The sequence below is a fragment of the Poecilia reticulata genome, chromosome 18 (assembly GCF_904066995.2).
Source record: "Poecilia reticulata chromosome 18, P_reticulata-male-v2, whole genome shotgun sequence".
NCBI lineage: Eukaryota > Metazoa > Chordata > Actinopteri > Cyprinodontiformes > Poeciliidae > Poecilia > Poecilia reticulata.
This window is the reverse complement of record NC_088847.1, coordinates 28,221,772-28,242,478: the sequence shown is the minus strand read 5'-3', so window position 1 is coordinate 28,242,478 and position 20,707 is coordinate 28,221,772. Positions and strand designations below refer to the sequence as shown.

The window sequence follows — 20,707 nt, the reverse complement described above, 5'->3', positions numbered from 1 at the left end:
TAATTTTCCCTTGCATACAAAATAAGAATAATAAGACGAGGAAACGGAATAAAAACTCTGTACAGGAGGAAACTCACAACACAAAGCAGGTGACTTTAATTAAAACATTTCTCACTGAAAATTGTCCAAGACAATCCGTACAAATTCGTCATTTCTTACGAGCTCTCCGATTTTACAGAGTATAAATTACTTAGTGTTTACAACGGGAACCTGCTGAAGCAAAGAAAGAAGTCCAGAAAGAGTGTGAGGGGAAACTGGACCCACCGGAAACAGAAGAGCAACACCAGAGGAAACTGTTCATTTCCGCTTCTTCGTTTCCATCCAGCTCAGTCCTCCCAGGTTTCAACCAAACAAGCTCTGGAAATAAAAACAGCAACAAGCTTTTATGTACAATTACACAAATACTGAACATCTAAACCAGCCCGATCAGAACCATCCGGGCTGCCGGCGGGTCGGACGGCGCCGATAAATCAGTCTCTGCTGCTTCGTTACAAAAATAAACGTCTCCTCTGGTATCAAAATAGACGACAATCTTTTTCTTCCTCGTCGAAAACGTCCGGAGCGAGCAAACAGCGAAGTGGACCCGTTTCATATTTACAGGACGAGGAACGGGGTCCAGGCAGAACCGGGAACCTTTCACTCGCAGTCCGTGTTTCTGGGGGGATTAACGCGGTGGCGGTGCAGACCGGCGGATTGTCAGGAGTGAAAGGTAGAAAAAGGCAGCAGGATGACGGCGCAGGCGCGTTGAGGAGGAGGAGCAAGGCAACGCTGAAGGTGCTTTCGGACCACACGGTTCTGGAGAGGTACCGTCAGAGCGACGTTAGCATTAAGCTAAAAACAAACCCGAGACGGGATTAAAGAGGCCGTTGAGAGCAATCTATTAAAAGTTCTCACCGCTGTTTTAATCCTCCAAGCTGCAGCCGGTTTGAACCATCGAAGATAAAAACATGAAAAGATTCACAAGAAAATCTCAAAAACTTTCATTTATCGCGAAACTGATTTAATTTATCGGAACTGGAACCTTTAAATCAACGAACTACATTTAACCAGTTCATATCGGGTTCCTTTGTGCTAAAACCCAACAGATTATAGATTATTCTCAATGTGAATTTGATGAATTTTGACATTTTGCCAACAATCTGAGCGTCTTTTACGTTTTACAAATTAATTTCTGATCAGATATAGTTATATTTTAGACCGACTTCATCAACGAGAGGGCTGCATGACATCAGAAACGCATCATAAATATCAGGTAATTTATCAGCTTTAGCCTCCAAGTTATCGGTTTGATGCAGATTTAATGTTTTTATGTTTAATTAACGTAAATGAAGCTTCAGAGGAGCCGATGGGGATGATCAGAAACGGCTCAGATCAATCAGAGTTCTGAACAAATGTTTGATTAATTATTTGAATATCCAAATAGTAAAGAACTAGTTTGAACAAAACGAGGTGTAATTTCCTCCAGAAACTACAGGAAGTGCTCTGTGGTCCAACAGGACGTCAAACGGGTTCTACGAGGAATTTCCAATTAATTTATTGATCAATAAAAACTCTGCAGCCTGAGAAGAAACCTAAACCCGACAGGAAACCCGCTGTGGTCCAAAAGCACAGAGAGTTCCTGTGACGGAAACCGAAGCTTAAAGGAGATGAAGAGTTGATTTCGCTCTCGCGTGGTTTAGAAACTCAACGTTTGGCTCCAGGTTCGGTTCTGGTACCGATTCAGAGATCCAGGCAGCATCTTCATCATCTTCCTCCTCTCATCTGTGCTTCACGGTTTAAATAAACTTTGTTGATTCCTGCTTCGCTCCAGAAACGACAGAGGAAGAACTGAAACCGAAACTCGGGAAAGTTCAGAGGTCAAGGAGCCAACCGACCCGAACGGGGGAGGCGGGTCTTCAATACTGCAGGAGTAATACTGCCGGGTCGATCAGAGTCCGGTTCAGATCAAAGTCTTTCAGTCAGACGATACAAAACGTCAGAGAGAGGAGGTCCGAATCTGGAGAACCAGAACCAGAGCAAGGAGAGACTCGTTGTGAAAGAGAACTCTGGAGAAACCAGACGGATGAGTTCTGTCAGGAATAATTTGGTTCTGCTGACAGAACCAACTGGATCATCTGGGGACGGAACCAGGCGGAGTCGGGATGAAGAGAACCAAGAACGATCGAAGGTGAAATCTGAAACACGTCCGCTTCCTTTGAGCTCCAAGAATCCAAACCCAGTCGAGTCTCGTGGTTCTGGACCAGACGGACCCGATCCAGAACCAGGCTGTTAGCACGTTTACGTCAGATGGTTCTAGTCTCTCTGGACCTTCTGGCTCAATGAGGTCTTGTTTATTTTGGCCTGGTTCTGGCTCTGTTCTGCTGGGCTGTTCTCAGGACTTGGCACCCAGATGAGGTCGATCCATGGACCCCTCCTCGTCCGACAGGCCGGTTTCCACGGCGATGACCAGCGACGCCACAGAGGCGCTGCTCGCCATTGGCTGCAGCTCACCTGGAAGACGAAGAAGATAAAGATGAAGTCAGAACCAGAACCAGCCAAACAACCGTTAGCTCCACTCACCACAAACATCAGTCCTGCTGACGCTAAACCAACACGGTGTTTAGCAGAAGCTAATGCTAAGGCGCTACAACACAGCATTTAATGCTGGAGCTAAAGCTAAAGAGCTACAACATTAGCTTTTCAATGGAAGCTAATGCTAAGGCGCTACAACAGCACAGCATTTAGCAAAAACTGGAGCTAAAGCTGAAGAGCTCCAACAACATTAGCTAGAAGCTAATGCTAAAGCGCTACAACACAGCATTTAATGCTGGAGCTAAAGCTAAAGAGCTATAACATTAGCTTTTCAATGGAAGCTAAAACTAAAGCGCTACAACAGCACAGCATTTAGCAAAAACTGGAGCTAAAGCTGAAGAGCTCCAACAACATTAGCTGGAAGCTAATGCTAAAGCGCTACAACACAGCATTTAATGCTGTAGCTAAAGCTAAAGAGCTCCAACAACATTAGCTGGAAGCTAATGCTAAAGCGCTACATTAATAAGGTGTTTAACAGAAGTATGTAGCTTCTGTTACTACCTGGAGTAACTCGAGTAAAAAACTGTTTCTAACAGCTTCTGTTGCCCTGAACACAGATAATTCATCTGATCAACATTTATTTTTTCTTAACATCCCAGCTGTTTGTGTGTTTCTATTTATTTATATTTACTGAGATATGCTATTTTTTTATTTATTTGACTTGCCTTTCAGAGTTGCTACATTTTAAATTTCTCTCTTGCACAATGACAATAAAATGTGTTCTGATCCTGTAATGCCCCAGAACCGCCACCGGGTGTCAGTGTAACTCTGACTGACGCCCAGCAGAGTCTCAGTCCAACCTGTGTGTGTGTCGGTGGTGGCCGTCACGGGGCTGTCTCTGAGCAGGTCGGGGTCCTGGTAGTCCTGCGGGAGCCCGACCCGCCTGACGCCGGGGTCCAGAACCACCGAGGACCCGCCCTCGCTCAGCGTCCCGTCGCTGGACGCCCCGGCCTCCAGCGCCAGGGCGCCGACTCCCCCAATCCCCACGCCGCCGCCCAGCGCCAGGTCGTAGTCCAGCGGGAGGTCGTCCAGGCAGTCGGCGTTCAGCTGGGAGGAAAACGGAAACGGTTAAACGTTGAAATGAGACGGAACCGGAGCGGAGAGGAGCCGGACTCACAGCGATGCCCAGGGCCTTCAGGATGTTCATCTTACACATCGGACACGTACGATGGTCCAGCAGCCACGGATCCACGCAGCTCTTATGGAACAGATGCCTGAAAATACAGGACAATTCAAGAACTTTCAAGGTACGGGTTCAAACATTTCCAGCACTTTGGGGGGGAAAAAACACCAACACACAAATTAACTACACACATATTATATATATATATATATACACATACATACATACATACATACATACATACATACATATATATATATATATATATATATATATATATATATATATTAGCATTAGCACCAGACTGTGCTAATGTCTGGTGATAAAATTCTATATTTTAAAGCAGGACAAGATGAAACTAAATTTGTTTTGAAAAATTTCTCTCACTTCTATATAATCTGACTAAGACGATGATCAAAGATTTCCTGGAAAAATAATATTTCTGAGATTGAAAAATGGGAAATAAGCCAGAAAAAACCCCTGAACCTTTGAGAATCTCTCAGAAAACACTTTTCATAAACAATTTCCAAATGTCTGAAATTTTCTGCTTTTGAGTGTTGGGAATTTTTTTTATTCTAATAAATTTTTTACTTTTCAAACTAAAACAATTCCTTGTTTTTTTTTTTCAAAATAATTTACCAATTCCTGTCAAAATTGTAGCTTTTTGGATCAAAAATGACCCGTTACTGGTCTGACAACAAAATAATAACTGAACAAAAAATGTAAACAATCCGAACAAATTGTCTCAAAGTGAATGAATGAATTTCCAAATTTAATCATATTTAAAGCACCCATACGAACCCTGGCAGCTCCACTGCTGACCTGTGACCTTTGACCCTACCCCAACCACATGAGAAGCTTCTTTCCTGGCTTCTCTGTGACCAAAGCGATTTTATTTAGAGCTTTAAAGAAAGTTTTCTGTTGGTGGGATCGTCTGAGCAGATGGGAGAGAAATGTTTCTGGGACGTCCCGTTTGCTCTGGGTGGAGACGGACTAAAGATCACATCTGGACTGGGAACGCCTCGGGATTCCCACATCGGAGCTGGTTGCTTTGAGCCCAACAGAACCAGAACCGACACCAGATAACAAATATAGAGGAAGAGAACATCAGCGGTTCTTCCATCGTTCTTCAAACTATTTACATTTCTTTGTGACAGTTTCTCTCCCCCAACTCAGCTTTTATACTCACATTTCAAAATGGCTGCAAACAAATGCAGCCATTTGTTATACAACCATATATATTTGAAAAGCATTAGTAGAGCCTTCTGCACAACCAACAAGAATGCAGCATGTGGCTTCCGGATGGTACGTCAACATCAAACTTCTTGTTTTACCGGTTTTTGTTAGTTTTTTCTTTTTGTCAGCACTGTGTGTTTTTTATTTTTAACTTGTATTGAAACTCTAAAGATGGCCGAAATAAATAAATAAATAAATAAATAAATAAATAAATAAATAAATAAATAAATGCTAGGTAACGGTGCACTACCTGCTGATTTGTGACATTACGTTCTGGAAATTTTGAAACAGCAAAAACATGAACTTATACCAAAACCCAGCTGGGTGTTTTTTTTAAGCTCTTTATCTGTTTTTAAAGGCAGTTCAGACCCAAATGGAAGTATAAAAACGTACATTTTGCTTAATACGTTGCCTTTAAGTAGGTTTCTGTCACATATGAGGTTTTAAAAGCATCCTCTGGGTCGAAAACATCTTCACTTCTGACCAACTCGACCCATCCCGAAGCTTCAAACAGCCAACGCAGATCCCTGTAGAGCAGTGGTGTCAAACTCATTTTTATTTCGGGCCGAATCAAAAATCTGAATGTTCTTAAAGGGCCGGTTGCACCAGAATCTATTGATAAAACCAATAAAACTGTTAAAATATCAATAAATAGCTGTTCCTCTGGGATTTGTGATTATTTTAGTGTTTATTTTTGCAATCAAAATGACAGATTTTGTGGTGAATATTAAGAAATATTTGTAATCATTATTTTTTTACAATATTTACGCTAATGTATGATGTCAAATGTGACTCTATCACTCGTTGTATCAGTTACGGATTCAACGTTTTTGACCAATTCTGAGAAAATTAGCAGTAAAATCAGGAAAAAATGTGGAAATTTGTTGATTTTGTGTGATTTTTGCAGATTTGTGAAAAACTGGAAGGACTTATTGATGTAATTTGGAGTCCAGAGGGCCACATAAAAAGCTGCGGAGGGCCAGATTTGGCCCCCGGGCCTTGAGTTTGACACCTGTGCTGTAGAGGATCTTCCTACTTCATCCAGTTAAAATTCGACCGTCTTTCCTTATTTGATGAAGGGAGTTTGAGCTTCTACCTGCAGGGCAGGATGCGGACCACGTCGTTGGGCCTGTAGCCTTCGATGCAGACGGCGCAGTTGTCGAAGTCGGCCTCCGTCTCCTGGTCGCCCTTCCTGATGGTGCGGACCTGAAGTTTGCTGATGGCCTTCTTCGCCGCGTCGCCAAGACGACGCTGCAGACGGGGAGAGAGAGAACGACGTCAGGATTAAATGTTTTCCCATCGTCAGAGGATAAAACAGTTTATTTAACACTTCGTTGGCCGTGTTGTGGGAACTCTGAGGTTCTGTTGACCCGTTTTCTGGTTCTGTGTGAAGCAGGGTAAAGTAGCTCTGGGTTTTTCATTACAGTTTAGTTTTATTGTTACTTTTTGTTCGTCTCATTCAGTTTTAATTAGTTCTTGAAGCGAGTTTGATAGTTTTAATCAGTTGCAGTTTTAGTTTTCTGACTCTTTTTGAAGTTTGGGTCTAAAAGTTAACCCTGGTATCGCACAGCGATCATGTTTACACCGATTGGGTAAAGAATAACGAAATATCTGGAGCTTTATCTCAACGTTTGCTGCCACCATTTTGAGAGGAAGAGCATTGAGCGCCGTAATTTACCGATAGTTTGAAAAGGCGATAGATTCATAAACACTAATTTTCAGCTTTTGAGTGTTGAGAATTTTTTTTATTCTAACAAATTTTTTACTTTTCAAATATTTTTTTCAAAAATATTCCTGTCAAAATTTTAGCTTTTTGGATCAAAAATGACCCGTTACTGGTCTGACAACAAAATAATAACTGAACAAAAAACTGAAACAATCCAAACAAATTGTCTCAAACTGAATGAATGAATTTCCAAATTTAATCAAACGTTAAACTGAACTTTGTTAAAAACTGAACAGTTTGCATGTCGAGCATTAGATTCCTAAGATTTAAAGCACCCATACGAACCCTGGCAGCTCCACTGCTGACCTGTGACCTTTGACCCTAACCCAACTACATGAGAAGCTTCTTTCCTGGCTTCTCTGTGACCAAAGCGATTTTATTCAGAGCTTTGGTCACAAACATCTGGTGCGTTTAGTTTCATAAACGCACCAGATGGTTCCAGTTTGTATGTGTTTGAGTTAAAGACATTTTCTGAAGTTGGGTTTTGGCTGTTTTGTGGGTTGTAGCCGAGCTGAAACCCGTCACCTGGTTCCTGTCGCGCGCGTTGGCGTATCTGAACCTCTGGATGTAGTAGAAGACGAGCCAGGCCAGGGAGATGATCATCAGCACGATGAAGGAGATGGAGACGAACACCACCGACGTCCTGCTCACGTACTTCTGCAGGTTCCTGGTGCCGATGGTGATCGTCATGGTAACCGTGACGTTGCGCTCCAGCAGCGACACGACCTCCCGACCCTTCGGCTCCGGGATCATGATGACGACCACCTCGCCTGTACCTGAGAGAAGGAGACGCTCGGTCACTTCCTGTTGGTTTTATTCTGAAAGGTCGTGGAAGGTCAGAAATGTCCATTTAAAAAGTTGGTCAAACTTCAACCTGAGGCTAAAAGTGAAGTATAAAATAGGTTTTTATTTTTAAAACTTGATCTGGAACGCTTCATTTCTCATCTACTTTTGCACTTTAAAAAAACTTTTTTCTAAACTTGTGACTAGTGATTATTTTTATTGCATTTTAAGCAATGAAATGTTTTCTTGCTTAAAAAAGGAACTAAATTCTTCTTTCCTTGCATTTTCTCTTTCACATATTTCCCTTATTAGCTTGAATATAAATGGTAAAGTTTTCATGTTCCTGTTTTATTAAGTTTTCCAGTTTGTACCTTTAACACTTCATGTCTAGTTTCATAAAAATAAAGGAAAATCCACACAAGACTAAAAGAAAAACATACATTTCTCGTGATACAAACATAATAACTACATATTAATTACAGATGAAACGTGTTTGACTGCAAATATAAAAAATAAAAATATCTTTTAAAGAGACCAGGCTTTTCTTTCTAATCCAAAAAGTTCAAGGTTTTATTTTTAGGTGCTTTTTTTTGTTGCTGCCAGTTAACAGATTAAACTCAAAACAAGTTTATTCAGATTCTGAAGGAGAAAATGAGGGCAGAATATTTTAAGTTAGTTTTTTTTAAACTTAACTCGGGTTGAACTTCTGAGAAATGACTTCCAGTTCTTTGTTGGAGGATAAAATGATTGATTATGAAAGCAGAACAGAGTTCAATAAAGGCGAACTCCAAACCGAATGGAGGAATCAGACTTTTTGAGCCTTTAATCTATATTTATCTATATTGATCCCCAAACTTTTTCCTGTGAGGGCCACATAACTTTTCCCCTCTCTGGTGGGGGCCGGAGTCAGTTTGTAACAGAAAAAGTGTTTCACGTTTATCACCTGCGCTGCTGGAAATTGTTGACCGGGTGGAGGGGGGGGTAAAAACATGGGCAAAAACCGTTAGTGAAACGGTCACTGGGACTGACTAGTATATATTCCATTGAGGGAAACCTGGAATGCGGCGTTCATAACAAACACGTGTTCATCTGCTCTACCGCTAGAAAACAACCGTACTGATTAAATAACATAAAAGTCAAGCAGTTCCCTAAAAGTCCAACAGATGGCAGCAATGCGCCATGCAAAACAAAACACCCACCGTTTACAGGACACACTTCCTGCTACAGAGCCCCCTGGTGGTTGAAGAAAAATCCACATATAAACCAGAAAATATATGAAAAAAAATCTGAATGCTCTCTGGTATTGTTCAGGGGGCCGGACCAAATGTGGCGGCGGGCCGCATCCGGCCCGCGGGCCGTAGCTTGGGGACCACTGCCTTAATGCAACTTGAAGCTCCACAGTGAACTGAATCCAGAGCCTTTAAGCTCAGAGACGAGCAGCTCGTATAAACCATCAAACTACAAGAGAGGCTTCAGTTACTAATAAACTAAACAACTGATCCTGAAGAGCAAACTGAGTTTAGCTTCATTTCGTCTCTGCAGCTCTAATCTCACTCGCATGTTTGTGAACATAAACTAATCTGATCGTTTCAAAGCTACACATAAATGTTTTTACATCATCAGCTTGTGATTGTTAAAGTTTACTAGCCGAGACCCAGCGACACCAGTCCGGCCATATTTGGACGTCAGGCTGCAGGAACCAATCAGAAAAGACGTTTCTTCAGTCGCTGCAGTGAAACTTCAAGATATTCACATTTTCAAGTGGAAATATTACTAATAAATAAGTAAAATCAACAACAAAAGTCTAAACTTTAATATGTATTTAAGAACAGCGGCTGTTTTTAATTTAATTTTAAAATCTTAACCCAATTTCTGTTAGATTTGAAAAACATTCATGCCGAGTTGTTTATCTTGCTGATGTTATAAACTGATTTCGATGAACTTTCGGTGTGTTTTACAGTGTAAATGTCGTTTGTAGCATCTTTACTGGGATATTTTTATGAGCACGTTAAGCTCTGCGAGACGTTTCCACCGTTTCTCCTCTTCACCTCTGAAACAATCTGACAGATTACATTCATCACCTCGCTTATTGATCATATAGCAGCTTGAGCCTGACACGTCCCCACGTCGCCATGGCGACCACCGCTCTAAAAATACACTTTATGAGCCAACATGGTGGGCGACGCGCAGAGTGGCCTGGTTTCACTCCAGCGGACCGATCGGCTTCAGGATTCAGCCTCAACATGAGATTATGTAAGCCTCTCTGAGGACGATTCACAGGATTTCTGTAATCCTGCAGCAGGTATTACAGCGCGTCCTCTCAGACTGCCGCAACGCTGCTCCACATACGGAAAACCAGCTTAACAAGGAAATATAGGTACGGAACACCATTTAAAACAAAAATTTAGGTACAGAAAACCAGCTTAACATAGAAATATAGATACAGAACACCCTTTAACACAAAAATATAGATAAGGAAAACCAGTTTAACATAAAAATATAGGTATGGAAAACCATTTAACACAAAAATATAGGTACAGAAAACCAGTTTAACACAGAAATATAGGTACAGAAAACCAGCTTAACATAGAAATATAGATACAGAACACCATTTAACACAAAAATATAGATAAGGAAAACCAGTTTAACATAGAAATATAGGTATGGAAAACCATTTAACACAAAAATATAGGTACAGAAAACCAGTTTAACAGAAATATATATACAGAACCCCATTTAACACAAAAATATAGATAAGAAAAACTATCTTAACAGACATATAGATAAGGAACACCATTTAACACAAAAATATAAAGAAAACCAGTTTAACACAAGAATGCAGGTACAGAACACCATTTAACACAAAAATAGAGATAAGAAAAACCAGCTTAACATAGAAATATAGGTATGGAACGCCAGTTTAACATAGAAATACAGGTACGGAAAACTAGTTTAACACAAAAATATATATACGGAAAACCATTTAACACAACAATACATGTACCGAAAACTGTTTTTTATAAAAATACAGGTACAGAAAACTAGTTTAACATAAAAATATAGGTACGGAACATCATTTAACACATAAATATAGATAAGAAAAACTAGCTTAACATACAAATATATGTATGGAACAGCAATTTAACATAAAATTTAAACTAGGTATGGTGGGAAAATAATATCCGCTAAACATGTGTAAACATTACACAGTTGTTGTTTTTTTGAGAGAGGCAGGGGACTTCCTAGCTGAATTACTTCTCATTATGTCTCCTGTTGTTCCAGTTTTAATTTAGAAACATCCAGGCTTGCAGAAAGAGGCAACAATGGGCTGAACTCTGACCTGATCTCCAAAGCAGCAATGATGTGTGCAGACCAAAGTCTGTAAATGACCAGGAGCAACAGGCTTGAATGGATCCAACATTTTCCACAGGAATAAACTGATTTATCAAGAAACTGAGTGAATAATTAAGACGAACCAGAGCTGATTAAACCATTTTAGATGCTGTAATTACAGCCAAACTCCTTTCATTTTAGAGCAAATCACTGAAGTCAGCGTTGAAAGTCTTCATGCATTCCTGGAACATTTTCACGTCTGTTTAATTCATTTTACAAGCCGTCATTTTACGATGTGACCCTCAAGGAGTTGAACTCTACAAAGTGATACTTTAATAAAGAAGATGATAAATAGCAAGACAGGAAGTTAAACTAAAAGAGGAAGTTTTTAAATACAATTGCAGACAAATCATTTGGCACAAAGGTCAGGGTGGCGATGATTCCGAGTTTAAACATAAGCTCAACCTACTGCAGCTCTTCGCTCTAAATCAGACTTTAAAACTCTGCAGCCGTTCAGTCCCAAACATCTGAGATGTTCAATCAGTCGACCACATCTCGCCCGTTTCTGATCTAATCTGAGGTTTACCTTGTGACTGAGGCCTGACTCCGTACATCCTGACGCAACACCAAAGAGAGGCGGAAAATATCCCAGAGGGACGCCAGCTTCTGCAGACAAACAGAGTCTGCAGCTGCTGCAGCAGAAGTTTAGCATTAGACACGTAAGAACAGGTCTAAGTGAGCTGGACCAGAAAAACGCACAACGTGCCACCAAGTCCTAACAAGTGTGAAGCGCACAGGCAACACGAGGACGGAGAGGGAAAACTTTAATTGGAAACAGGCGAACTGAAGGAATGCGCCTGCTGGGGTTTCGACATTTTCAGGAATAATTTAAGCCAAATGAGATGGAGGACGTTTTAAAAACTAGGCAGACTCAGGAAAGTTAAAGGTGGACGGATACTTTTTACTTTTACTCCAATAAATATGCGTTGAAGTGGCGCTACTCTTACTTGAATACAATCTTCTGGTACTCTGCACAAGTCTGATTGTTATGAGTTGACACTTTATTACAATATTTAACTGAACATTTAAAGTATACATCGTTCCTCCAAGTCTGAACCAGAAGTGATCCACGCCGCTGAACGGCCATCTTGGTAGGCAAACGCAGCACAAAGCATAGATGAGCCATGGCTTCCAGACCAACAAAGAGGAACCATAAGGACCCATCTTGATGAATGTGCAATAAAAATAACAAAATCACTGCAGGCAGGATCGATCCATACGAGACAGAGAATGTGGCCAGTTAATTGTTGTCATAGCAACTGTGATGACAGGTAGCTGTGGATACCTACCAAAATGGCTGTCAGCTACAAAGTTCCCGGATGCGTCATGTCTCATGAAACTTAACTTTATTTGTATTACAGTAAATTGTGTGAGAACAATTTCAGATTCGGAGCACCTCAGGGCTGACTGTCCGGGCTATTTTTCTTTTTATCGACTTCTCTACATGCCTACGACAAACCTTTTAAGATCATACATTACTACATATTTCATGAGGATTTTGTAACAAGTCCGACTACTAAAGACCTCTTGACACTTTTTTCTAGCAGCCATTTCTATGGCTGTATTTTAGGAAGGTGAGAACAAAACTTGCATTATTAAAGTCACACAGTCTGCCACTTTGTTGCTTTAAACGGACCTAAGTTTGGAAAAGGGTACCAAAGAACAACCAGTTCAGCTTTTTATTGTTCCACATGAGGAAAGTAGGTTCACAGAAAGTCAACATAGATACTGCGCTCAATGACGAGGAATGAAACCACTAGACTTTCTGAAATGTTTGGCCAAATTCAATCAAGAGCTGACAAATGCCATGAATATCCTATAAAAAAATGACAGAAAAAACAAAATGGCTGCAATTTAAAACCCAAAGACTAGACAACAAACTGTGCAGAGAGACCACACACAACAATTTTGATTGGTTGATTTGTTCTCTTAGCCAAATGAGTCTTTAACCAAGCAGCGTCATGTCATTGTTTAAAGTTATTTTCCATTTAATTTGACTTCAAACTGACTAAACATCGAACAGAGTCAGTATTTCTGCCGCATCCTGTTCGATGCGACAGTTTGGTGGTTTTTATGAGGTTTATGTTACCGTCTCTGATTCTCACCTATGCAGGGAAAGTAAATAGTGAGAAAGCAGAGATGCATCTCCTGACTGTTTGCTCAGCAGAGACGGCATTTGCTCTCAGTGGGGACTGGAAGAGCACAAGTTGGATCAAATCCCTGGAGGCCATCGCTGAACTCGTATCGACTGAGCAAAATAACAAAAACATTGATCGGTGCTGACCTAAAAATATTCCCCTGGGATCAATATCGCTCCTGTGTAACCGTGAGGTCCTTCACAGAAGTTACATAATCCCAAACCAATTTAAACCCGACGGATGATGTCGCCACAAAATCCAATCACAAGTTTTTCAGCTGAGTTTTTACTCAACATTTCCTCATAAAAACAACTTTAAATATGTCTCTATTTTAAAAGGGCTGATTTGCATTAAATCCAAGTTTTTTTAATGTGTTTTTCAAAAGTATATTTAAAGAAAAGTTTTAATTCAGTAACAGAAGTCTCAGAAGGTTTCATAATTATTCAAATAAGTTCTGCATTTTTATTTTTCATCTTCTCTATTCTAAAGTAATAAAACTAGAAAAAAAGATGCAGTTAACGTCAGAAGCTAACTTTTTATTTTTTTAAAAATAGAAATTAGTTGAAGTATTTGAAAGGAGGGGAAAAGTCCAAGTCGCTAATTCACATTTTGGACAGTTAAAGTGCAACAAACTGCTGCCGCGTTCCTAAACTGAGCCTCTGACGTTTATCTGATTTCTGCTAATCTCAAAGTGCCGCCTGGAGCGCAGGGGTCGTCTTTACTGACCGGTTTTACTTGGGTTTCTGCAGATCAAGGGAACATTAATCAAATTTTAAGTCTGTTTGACTGACTGGGCTGGTGATAATTTACCAGGCTTCTTTTTATCTAGTGATTTCGGCTGATAAAATAAGATTTTTTAAATTCTTTCCAACAAACTAATGAGGCTTGGGACTCTTGGATGGTCTGAAAATTGATTCATGAAGCATTTGCAGCCTCAGTGGTTTGGTTTTAAACAGACAGCGTGATGCTGAGCAGGAAGTGTGGCCTCCTTTGCTGAAGTCAGATAAAATCTCTTGGCGGTAAACATCACAGATTAAAACATGACCGCGCTGCATTCATGAAGATGATCTAAAGCCGACATTTTCAGGCTTCCTGCAGGTTTCAGCTCAAATTTAAGACTTTTTACGACCATTATGAATAAAATTTTAAGTGATCTATGTTCCTTGTTTTCATTCATACGTGTGAGTGACTGTAGGGGGAGGAAACTAATGGGGAGACGCAGGCTGATGTGACATCTGTTACTCTGAGCACTTCGCTGCAGACGGGTTTCAAACATGGCGGCAAACTGGGCCACTTCTTGCCTGCAGTTATCGTGGGATTTGTACCACCACATATCACCAGTAGCAAACTAAACCCCTAAAGAAGACAGATAGACTCAGTAGCTGCATTTTCATTGATCGTGTAACTGGACAATTTTAAATACTGATAATAAATCTGCTTAATGGAAACACCAGTTTAATAAAAACTCATGTTTTTGTCCTAAATGTTTTGGTGCTAGGGTGACATGTTTTTGTTTTTTTTGGTTATTCGCAAAACTGCAGTAGAAAAACATTTTTCACATCACATGATCAACAACCGGATGTTGCTACTGGCAAAAACCACAAAGAAGACAACAGGAAGTAGTCAGAGGATCATGGTGTGGAATGTTTTCTATAACTTATTGCCTGAACAAATGTATTTACGTGTGATTTTAATTGTTTCTGACTTTAATGAAAACACCGCAGTTGTGAAATTCTGGGGTTTTTTTCCAACACAATTTCGCTTTTCTCTCTTTTTTTCCAAATACTCCCAACAAATTTCTGTAAAAAATAGTTCTTTTAAACTTTCACACTGCATTTTTACAGAAAATGCATTTTTACAATTTAATTTTTTCAGGCTTTTAAATTTTTTATTCAAATTTTAGACTTTCTAAGCATTTTTTATTTTATTTTTTCTAAACAGAGTCAAGCGGTCCAGAAAAAAACCAAACAGAAATCAAACCTGAACTAATTTATCACAGACGTTTCTGGATCTGATGTCCCAGTTTGAGCTTCAGGTGAAGCGAAGAGCAGCTCTGATCTGAGGGATAAAGTGTTGAAGCAGCCGATTCCACACTGTCTGCTTTCAGGTGGATTAACAGCCAACAGCCTGACCAGATGGGGAATCCACCCACCCACCCACCCACTCCCACTCTGACCTGGAGGTCAAAGATTCACCGCTAAACAGAATCACGTTCGTCGAGATTTAAATCCAGAAGCCAGGAAATACCCGAATTAAACAGCATTTTTGTGCTTTCGGGAAACTGAAAACAAAGATCTACTCAAAATAAAAATAAGTGTATTTATGCCACTGAGTGGGAGGCAGAGCAATAAATAAAACCACATTATGCAACAGGCAGCAGTTTGGTGCTGTAAATGTAATCACTGGCTTTCACTCAAAGAAACACATGCCTCAATTTAATTAGCTTTCCCAACTCCGAGGGGAAAATTACTGATTTTATCTAACAAAACAAATAAAAAGGGGGCAAACAATGATTTATTATTTTTCATTGTTGTCAAGTTTGAGTTAGTTGTGAATTTTCTCTTCAAATCTAAACATATGTTGGCATAATAATGCAAGAAGAGATTCTCAAAGACCCATAAACTTTAAATTATAATGAACATTTAACACTGGAACTGGAAGCTATTTTAAATATCCAAAATAAATAAACAGCAGAAACAGCAAATAAAATGCATGATGAAGTTTCTGTAAACATAATTATCCTTCAAAATAAGGGCTAGTTGAGACCAAAACACCAGACTGACGACTTTTATCATCCAGTTTTTATTGGAACGAGAAGGAAAAAAAAACAATAAATCAAGCAAATGGAAATGACTGAGTTTTTCTTTATGTCATCATGCTAAAACTACATCTCGCTATAAAAACACCAAACTATAAACACAGCAGTGGAAACCAATGAATCTGCTTATGGTGCAGAATATTAACACGTCTAGTAAAGTAAAACTGTAATTCTAACTGTCTATTGATTTCTACAGCTGTCATTAATTAGCTAGCCTGCAGTCTGCTGCTTTACACAGATCCTCGTTTAGCCTCTAATCCTACACACTTAAAATGAAACCGCATTAATTGGTGCCTCTATTTTACTCTCTGTGCTAAACATCAATTCATCTCTTATTTTTAACTCTGGCATGCGAGACTTTTCCACTTGTTGCCTAGCAACCCACCCGAACACCTTACAGCTGGTATTGACAACCGATTTTAGCCAACTATTGAAATCCATGTTTCCCAATAACTAAACATATTCTGGTAAAGGAGCTGGTAGTGAGCAATGAATCAGGAATGCTGACCAGTTTCACAACATTTTTCTTTGCTGGGTTTAAGGGAACGCTCTGCTACAAAACAAAATAAATGAATACCTCAGCTGAAATTACACAGCAATGACCAAATGATAACAAAAAGCAGATAGTGAGAGACAGTGTAGAAAACAACAGATGGACAAATTTAAACAGATTTTTAGAGTTAATGAAAGAATGATTTTAAGACTTTAAAATCTAAAACTGATCAAATGCAAGACTTTTTCTGATCTTAAAACACAAATATTTTATATTTAACCTTTCTCGCATGTCGGTTAAATAAAATCCAAATGAATCAGTCCTGTCTGCAAACTTAGACACTTCATCCTAACTTAACAAAAACAGAGCATCTCTTAATTAAAATATTCAAAATATTCCTGAGTCAGATTCCAGGGCTGAAGTAACTTTAATTATTAGACATATACTTCAAGGTTATCCTCTACATTTACAGTTTTTAGTCTTTTAATTAAACCAAAACTCTAATAAATCTATCTAAAATCATCAGGAGCAGGTTAATCACTAATGTGATTTGACAGCGTAGTCAAACATTTTGAACAAATACCAGAAAAATGCATCTAAAAAAAACCAGCCAGAAGAAGCCGTGTAACGAAGATTTTAATGAAAACCAGACCAAACGACTGGCGGATAAACACGGCAACCTGAAGACTCAACAGCATCTAAACGACCTGCAGATGTTTCTACTGGAACATTCACCGAGTTTCCAAACGCGGATTCCAAGAAGCTAAAAACGTCATGAGAAACTAGATTTAAAGTCAACAAATGGAGAGTATTTTTCCATTTACTTCCTGGACTCAGCAGTCAGAGTGGGAGGCCTGAGGAGGAGCTGGAGGAGATCCCAGCTGTCGGACGGACAGACAGACAGCTGTTGGTTCGCTGCTGCCGTTACGCAACGCGGCGCCACATCGTGACTGACGACGACACGTCAACATGTCATCTAATCAGAAGAGGCCAAAACATCGGAGGAGACTCTGCTGCTGCTCCACAGGCTCCGTTCAAATCTGTCTGAAGTTTGTTACAATAAATCAATTCATCAAATGATGAATTCAAATCAGCCCAATTTCCACTTGCATGATTTATTCTACCAAAAACTGGAGGATAAAAGTCTCCAGTCTGGTGCTTTGGCGATGTAATAATTCACATTATTTGTCGTTTATGTTCAAAATAACATTTATTGATACAAGACACATCAGCACCAACACCAGAATCGGCTGATATTCGTAATTTTTTTAACATATCGGCATCTGTTCGATTGATAAAACCAGGAACCAATATTTGTTTTCATTTTGCTGCCATTTGTTTCTGGTCATCAAAACAATTGAGAAATATACACAGTATTGGTAAATATCAGTTATCGGCAATAGCACCAGTATGAAAATCAGATATCGATATTTGTCCACATTTTTTTTAATCTAACAATATTACCATTTATTGCAATGACTTCTGGGACAGTTTATAATCCATTAAAATCTGTTATAGTTTTCAGGCCTCGCCGCTGTTTAAAAAGCTCAGATCAAACTGAATCTGCAGGCAAACAAACTTGAATTTATGTTCCTCTAAAGTCCAAAGAGAAACTTTTTAATCTGCAGAACAGCAGAAAATATTTCCTCTTGCTCAAAAAGTTTCATTTTTATCTTCCTGCTTCCAAAGCTTTAAAACTGTTGCCTTCTGTTTTCTGATTCTAATTTTAACATTTGAGTTTTCTCTAGCAAACGTTTGACTTTTAAAAAAAATTTCCTTGTTTTTATTTTTTATTTTCTCTAGTAAAATACCCTCGTTTCCCCCCCAAAGTTTGAGGTTAATGTGAACATTTGGTTTTTTCTTTACTAGCATTTCTTTCGTATTTTTTCAGAAAAAAATTGATGTTTTTAATAGCAAATTTTTCGACTTTTCAGACTCATGAATTTCTTTGTTTTTCCTAGAATATTTCTAAGATTACAATCCAAATATCTTGAGTTTTTGGCGTAAAGTTACTCCAACTTTTCACCTACAATTGCCGTCGCAGAACCCCTGTCCGTTTGAGTTGGAAGGAGAGAAATGAAGTGGATTCCCACTGAACCCAGCTTCTGTTTCGTACCTTGATGGCGCATGGTGATGGTGTCGTTGGGGTTGGTGGAGCCCACGTTGAAGATGACCACCGCCGAGGCGTTGTGGGCGGCAGCATGGCGGATTTTGTCCTTGGTTGTGCAGTTCCCATGGGCTATCAGCGCTATCCAGCCGGCCGCGGCCTGCGAGGGCACCACGAACCGGGTGTGGGGGTCACAGGCCTGCCGGTCGAGAGGGGAGGCGGGCAGCACCACCACCCCCTTGGCGTCCCGCTTCGGGGAGTGCTCCCCGTAGCGGCCGCATTCGGTCTTCTCGGTGCGCACCTCGGAGGTGGCCGGGTCCATGTAGGTGATGTTGACGAAGGCGGTGTACCACTCCTCCCGCTCGGCCACGGTGAAGTCCAGACACAGCAGGTGGACGAAGCAGAAAGAGAGCAGCCACGTAGAGAGGGCCAGACTGCGGCAGGCCGCCACCAGAGAGCCCGGCGCCATGGCGGTCCTCCCCGGGGAGAGAGGTCGGAGGACACCGAGAGCTTCAGCGCCGAGGACCACCACTACTCCACCATGTCACCCACCGGCCTGCCGAGAGTTTATTTCACCGAGTTTATCGACGCAAACTCCGGGTTTGCTTCGCCGTTCAGCCGCTCCCCTCTGCTGCTGTCAGCCAGCCGTTAGCGGGCTCCATTTCCAGCCAAACAAAAACGGTTAAATCCCGAACAATGGCGGCTCGGAGTGAAATAAACCCCGGGCACGACCCGACCGCCGCCCGCCGCGGTGATACAGCAAGCGGGCGGATACTGAGCTCCGTGACCGTGGAGAAATTAGATTTTTGCTCTTTAGAGCTGACGCTACTGGCAGCTGCTTCACTGCATTGTTTTGACTGGGCCACTGTGAAGCTACAGGAAGCGAGGCGATGAACTTCCGGAAGTTACATTTAAAAACAAAAGTCTCTTTGTGTCACGACCAGAATCTCAAATTTGACGATTAAGACTTGAACATCTATGCTGAAATAGTGATGTCTTTCTATAAATATATTTACAATATTTTTTTAAATCAACGTGTTCATGTGTTTTTAAGATAAAACACGGAGTTTTATATTTTACTTTGGTGGCGTATAAACCCTCTCCATGTATGTAGCTTAAATTAAGATAATGTTGCCACCTAACGGCGAGAAGAAAAATTACAAATGGTTTAAAAATCGAAATTAATTTAAATCGTTGCGCGCGACTTTTAAGTGAATTTTATGACTAACATGATCAATAAATAATAAAATGTTATGTTTTTTTAACTGACAATAATATTAACTAATTCTTTTAATTTCTTGTAAAGGATATGTCTTCACTTTTTTTTAAATATCTGGCATATCTAAATGACTGTTTGATGTATTCATGCTGATTAATAATGATTTCTATCAGTTCCTACATTCATGAGTATATGTTACACATTAACAACAGCAGCAACAACAATAAAAACAACAACAATGATATTATTTTTGTTAAAACGTCTAAAGAATCAAAAACAGTAGCATTATTATTGGGAATTAAATGATAAAAGCAGACATTTGTAAGAGACAATTAAAAATGTGTTTAATAGGTTTAATAGGATTAAAAAAAACATCTTAATTATGTGATCAGTACAACTGAATACAGTTGTTATTATGGAGTGCAATGCAACTGAGCCAGAAGGAAAAACATAAAAAACATTGAATAAATTAAATATTAATTACACAATTAAAAATATGTTTAGAGTAAATGCAATTTAAATGTTCAATAAAATGTGTGCGATTGAAAAACACAAATCTAGACACAATCTAGTTTTTCTGTTTATTTCCTGTTTCCGAACCAATCCAGAAGGTGGCGGTAATGCTCCTTTAAGTTGTTTGCAAACTGACCAAAAAAGGAAGAAGACGAAGAAGACGCAGAAGAAAATTTAAAGACCGCGAGATGTGCGATTCACTGAGGGTAAGTGAAGTTTTATTTTAATTTAAACTGTTTAAAACAGGGAAATACGATACTGTGGTAACACTTAGAAGCTAAAGTTAAAAAATGTTGCTCGTCATAGCACAGAGAGCTGAGAACAGCTAACCACCCTGGCTACATTTTAGCTCCGCCATGTTGGCCCAGTTTTAACGCGGTAGTTTTAACCGATATTAACGCGGTTTTATAATTGCGCTCCACTTACATAGAGGATAATTTATATATATGTAAATCGCTTAGATTAATTATTTTCAAATAAAGGCGTTCAAAATAGTTTTCACATCACAAAACATTTTATTGATATGCTGGACGGTTTTTCCTGCGATATTCTCGAGGTGTTCGATTTCTTTTCTCTATAACGACTAT

General features: G+C 39.8%; 1 protein-coding gene across 1 annotated transcript; it reads right to left on the bottom strand.

Moving 5' to 3' along the window:
• Positions 1-73: 73 nt before the first annotated feature.
• Positions 74-19,259, bottom strand: rnf150b (ring finger protein 150b). The gene is made up of 6 exons (XM_008436045.3): positions 18,398-19,259; positions 7,182-7,432; positions 6,027-6,181; positions 3,689-3,785; positions 3,372-3,618; positions 74-2,490 (listed from the first exon to the last, which is right to left on the bottom strand). Exons 1-6 carry the CDS (start codon positions 18,855-18,857, stop codon positions 2,372-2,374), a joined length of 1,329 nt encoding a protein of 442 aa, XP_008434267.1. The 5' UTR covers positions 18,858-19,259; the 3' UTR covers positions 74-2,371.
• Positions 19,260-20,707: the final 1,448 nt, after the last annotated feature.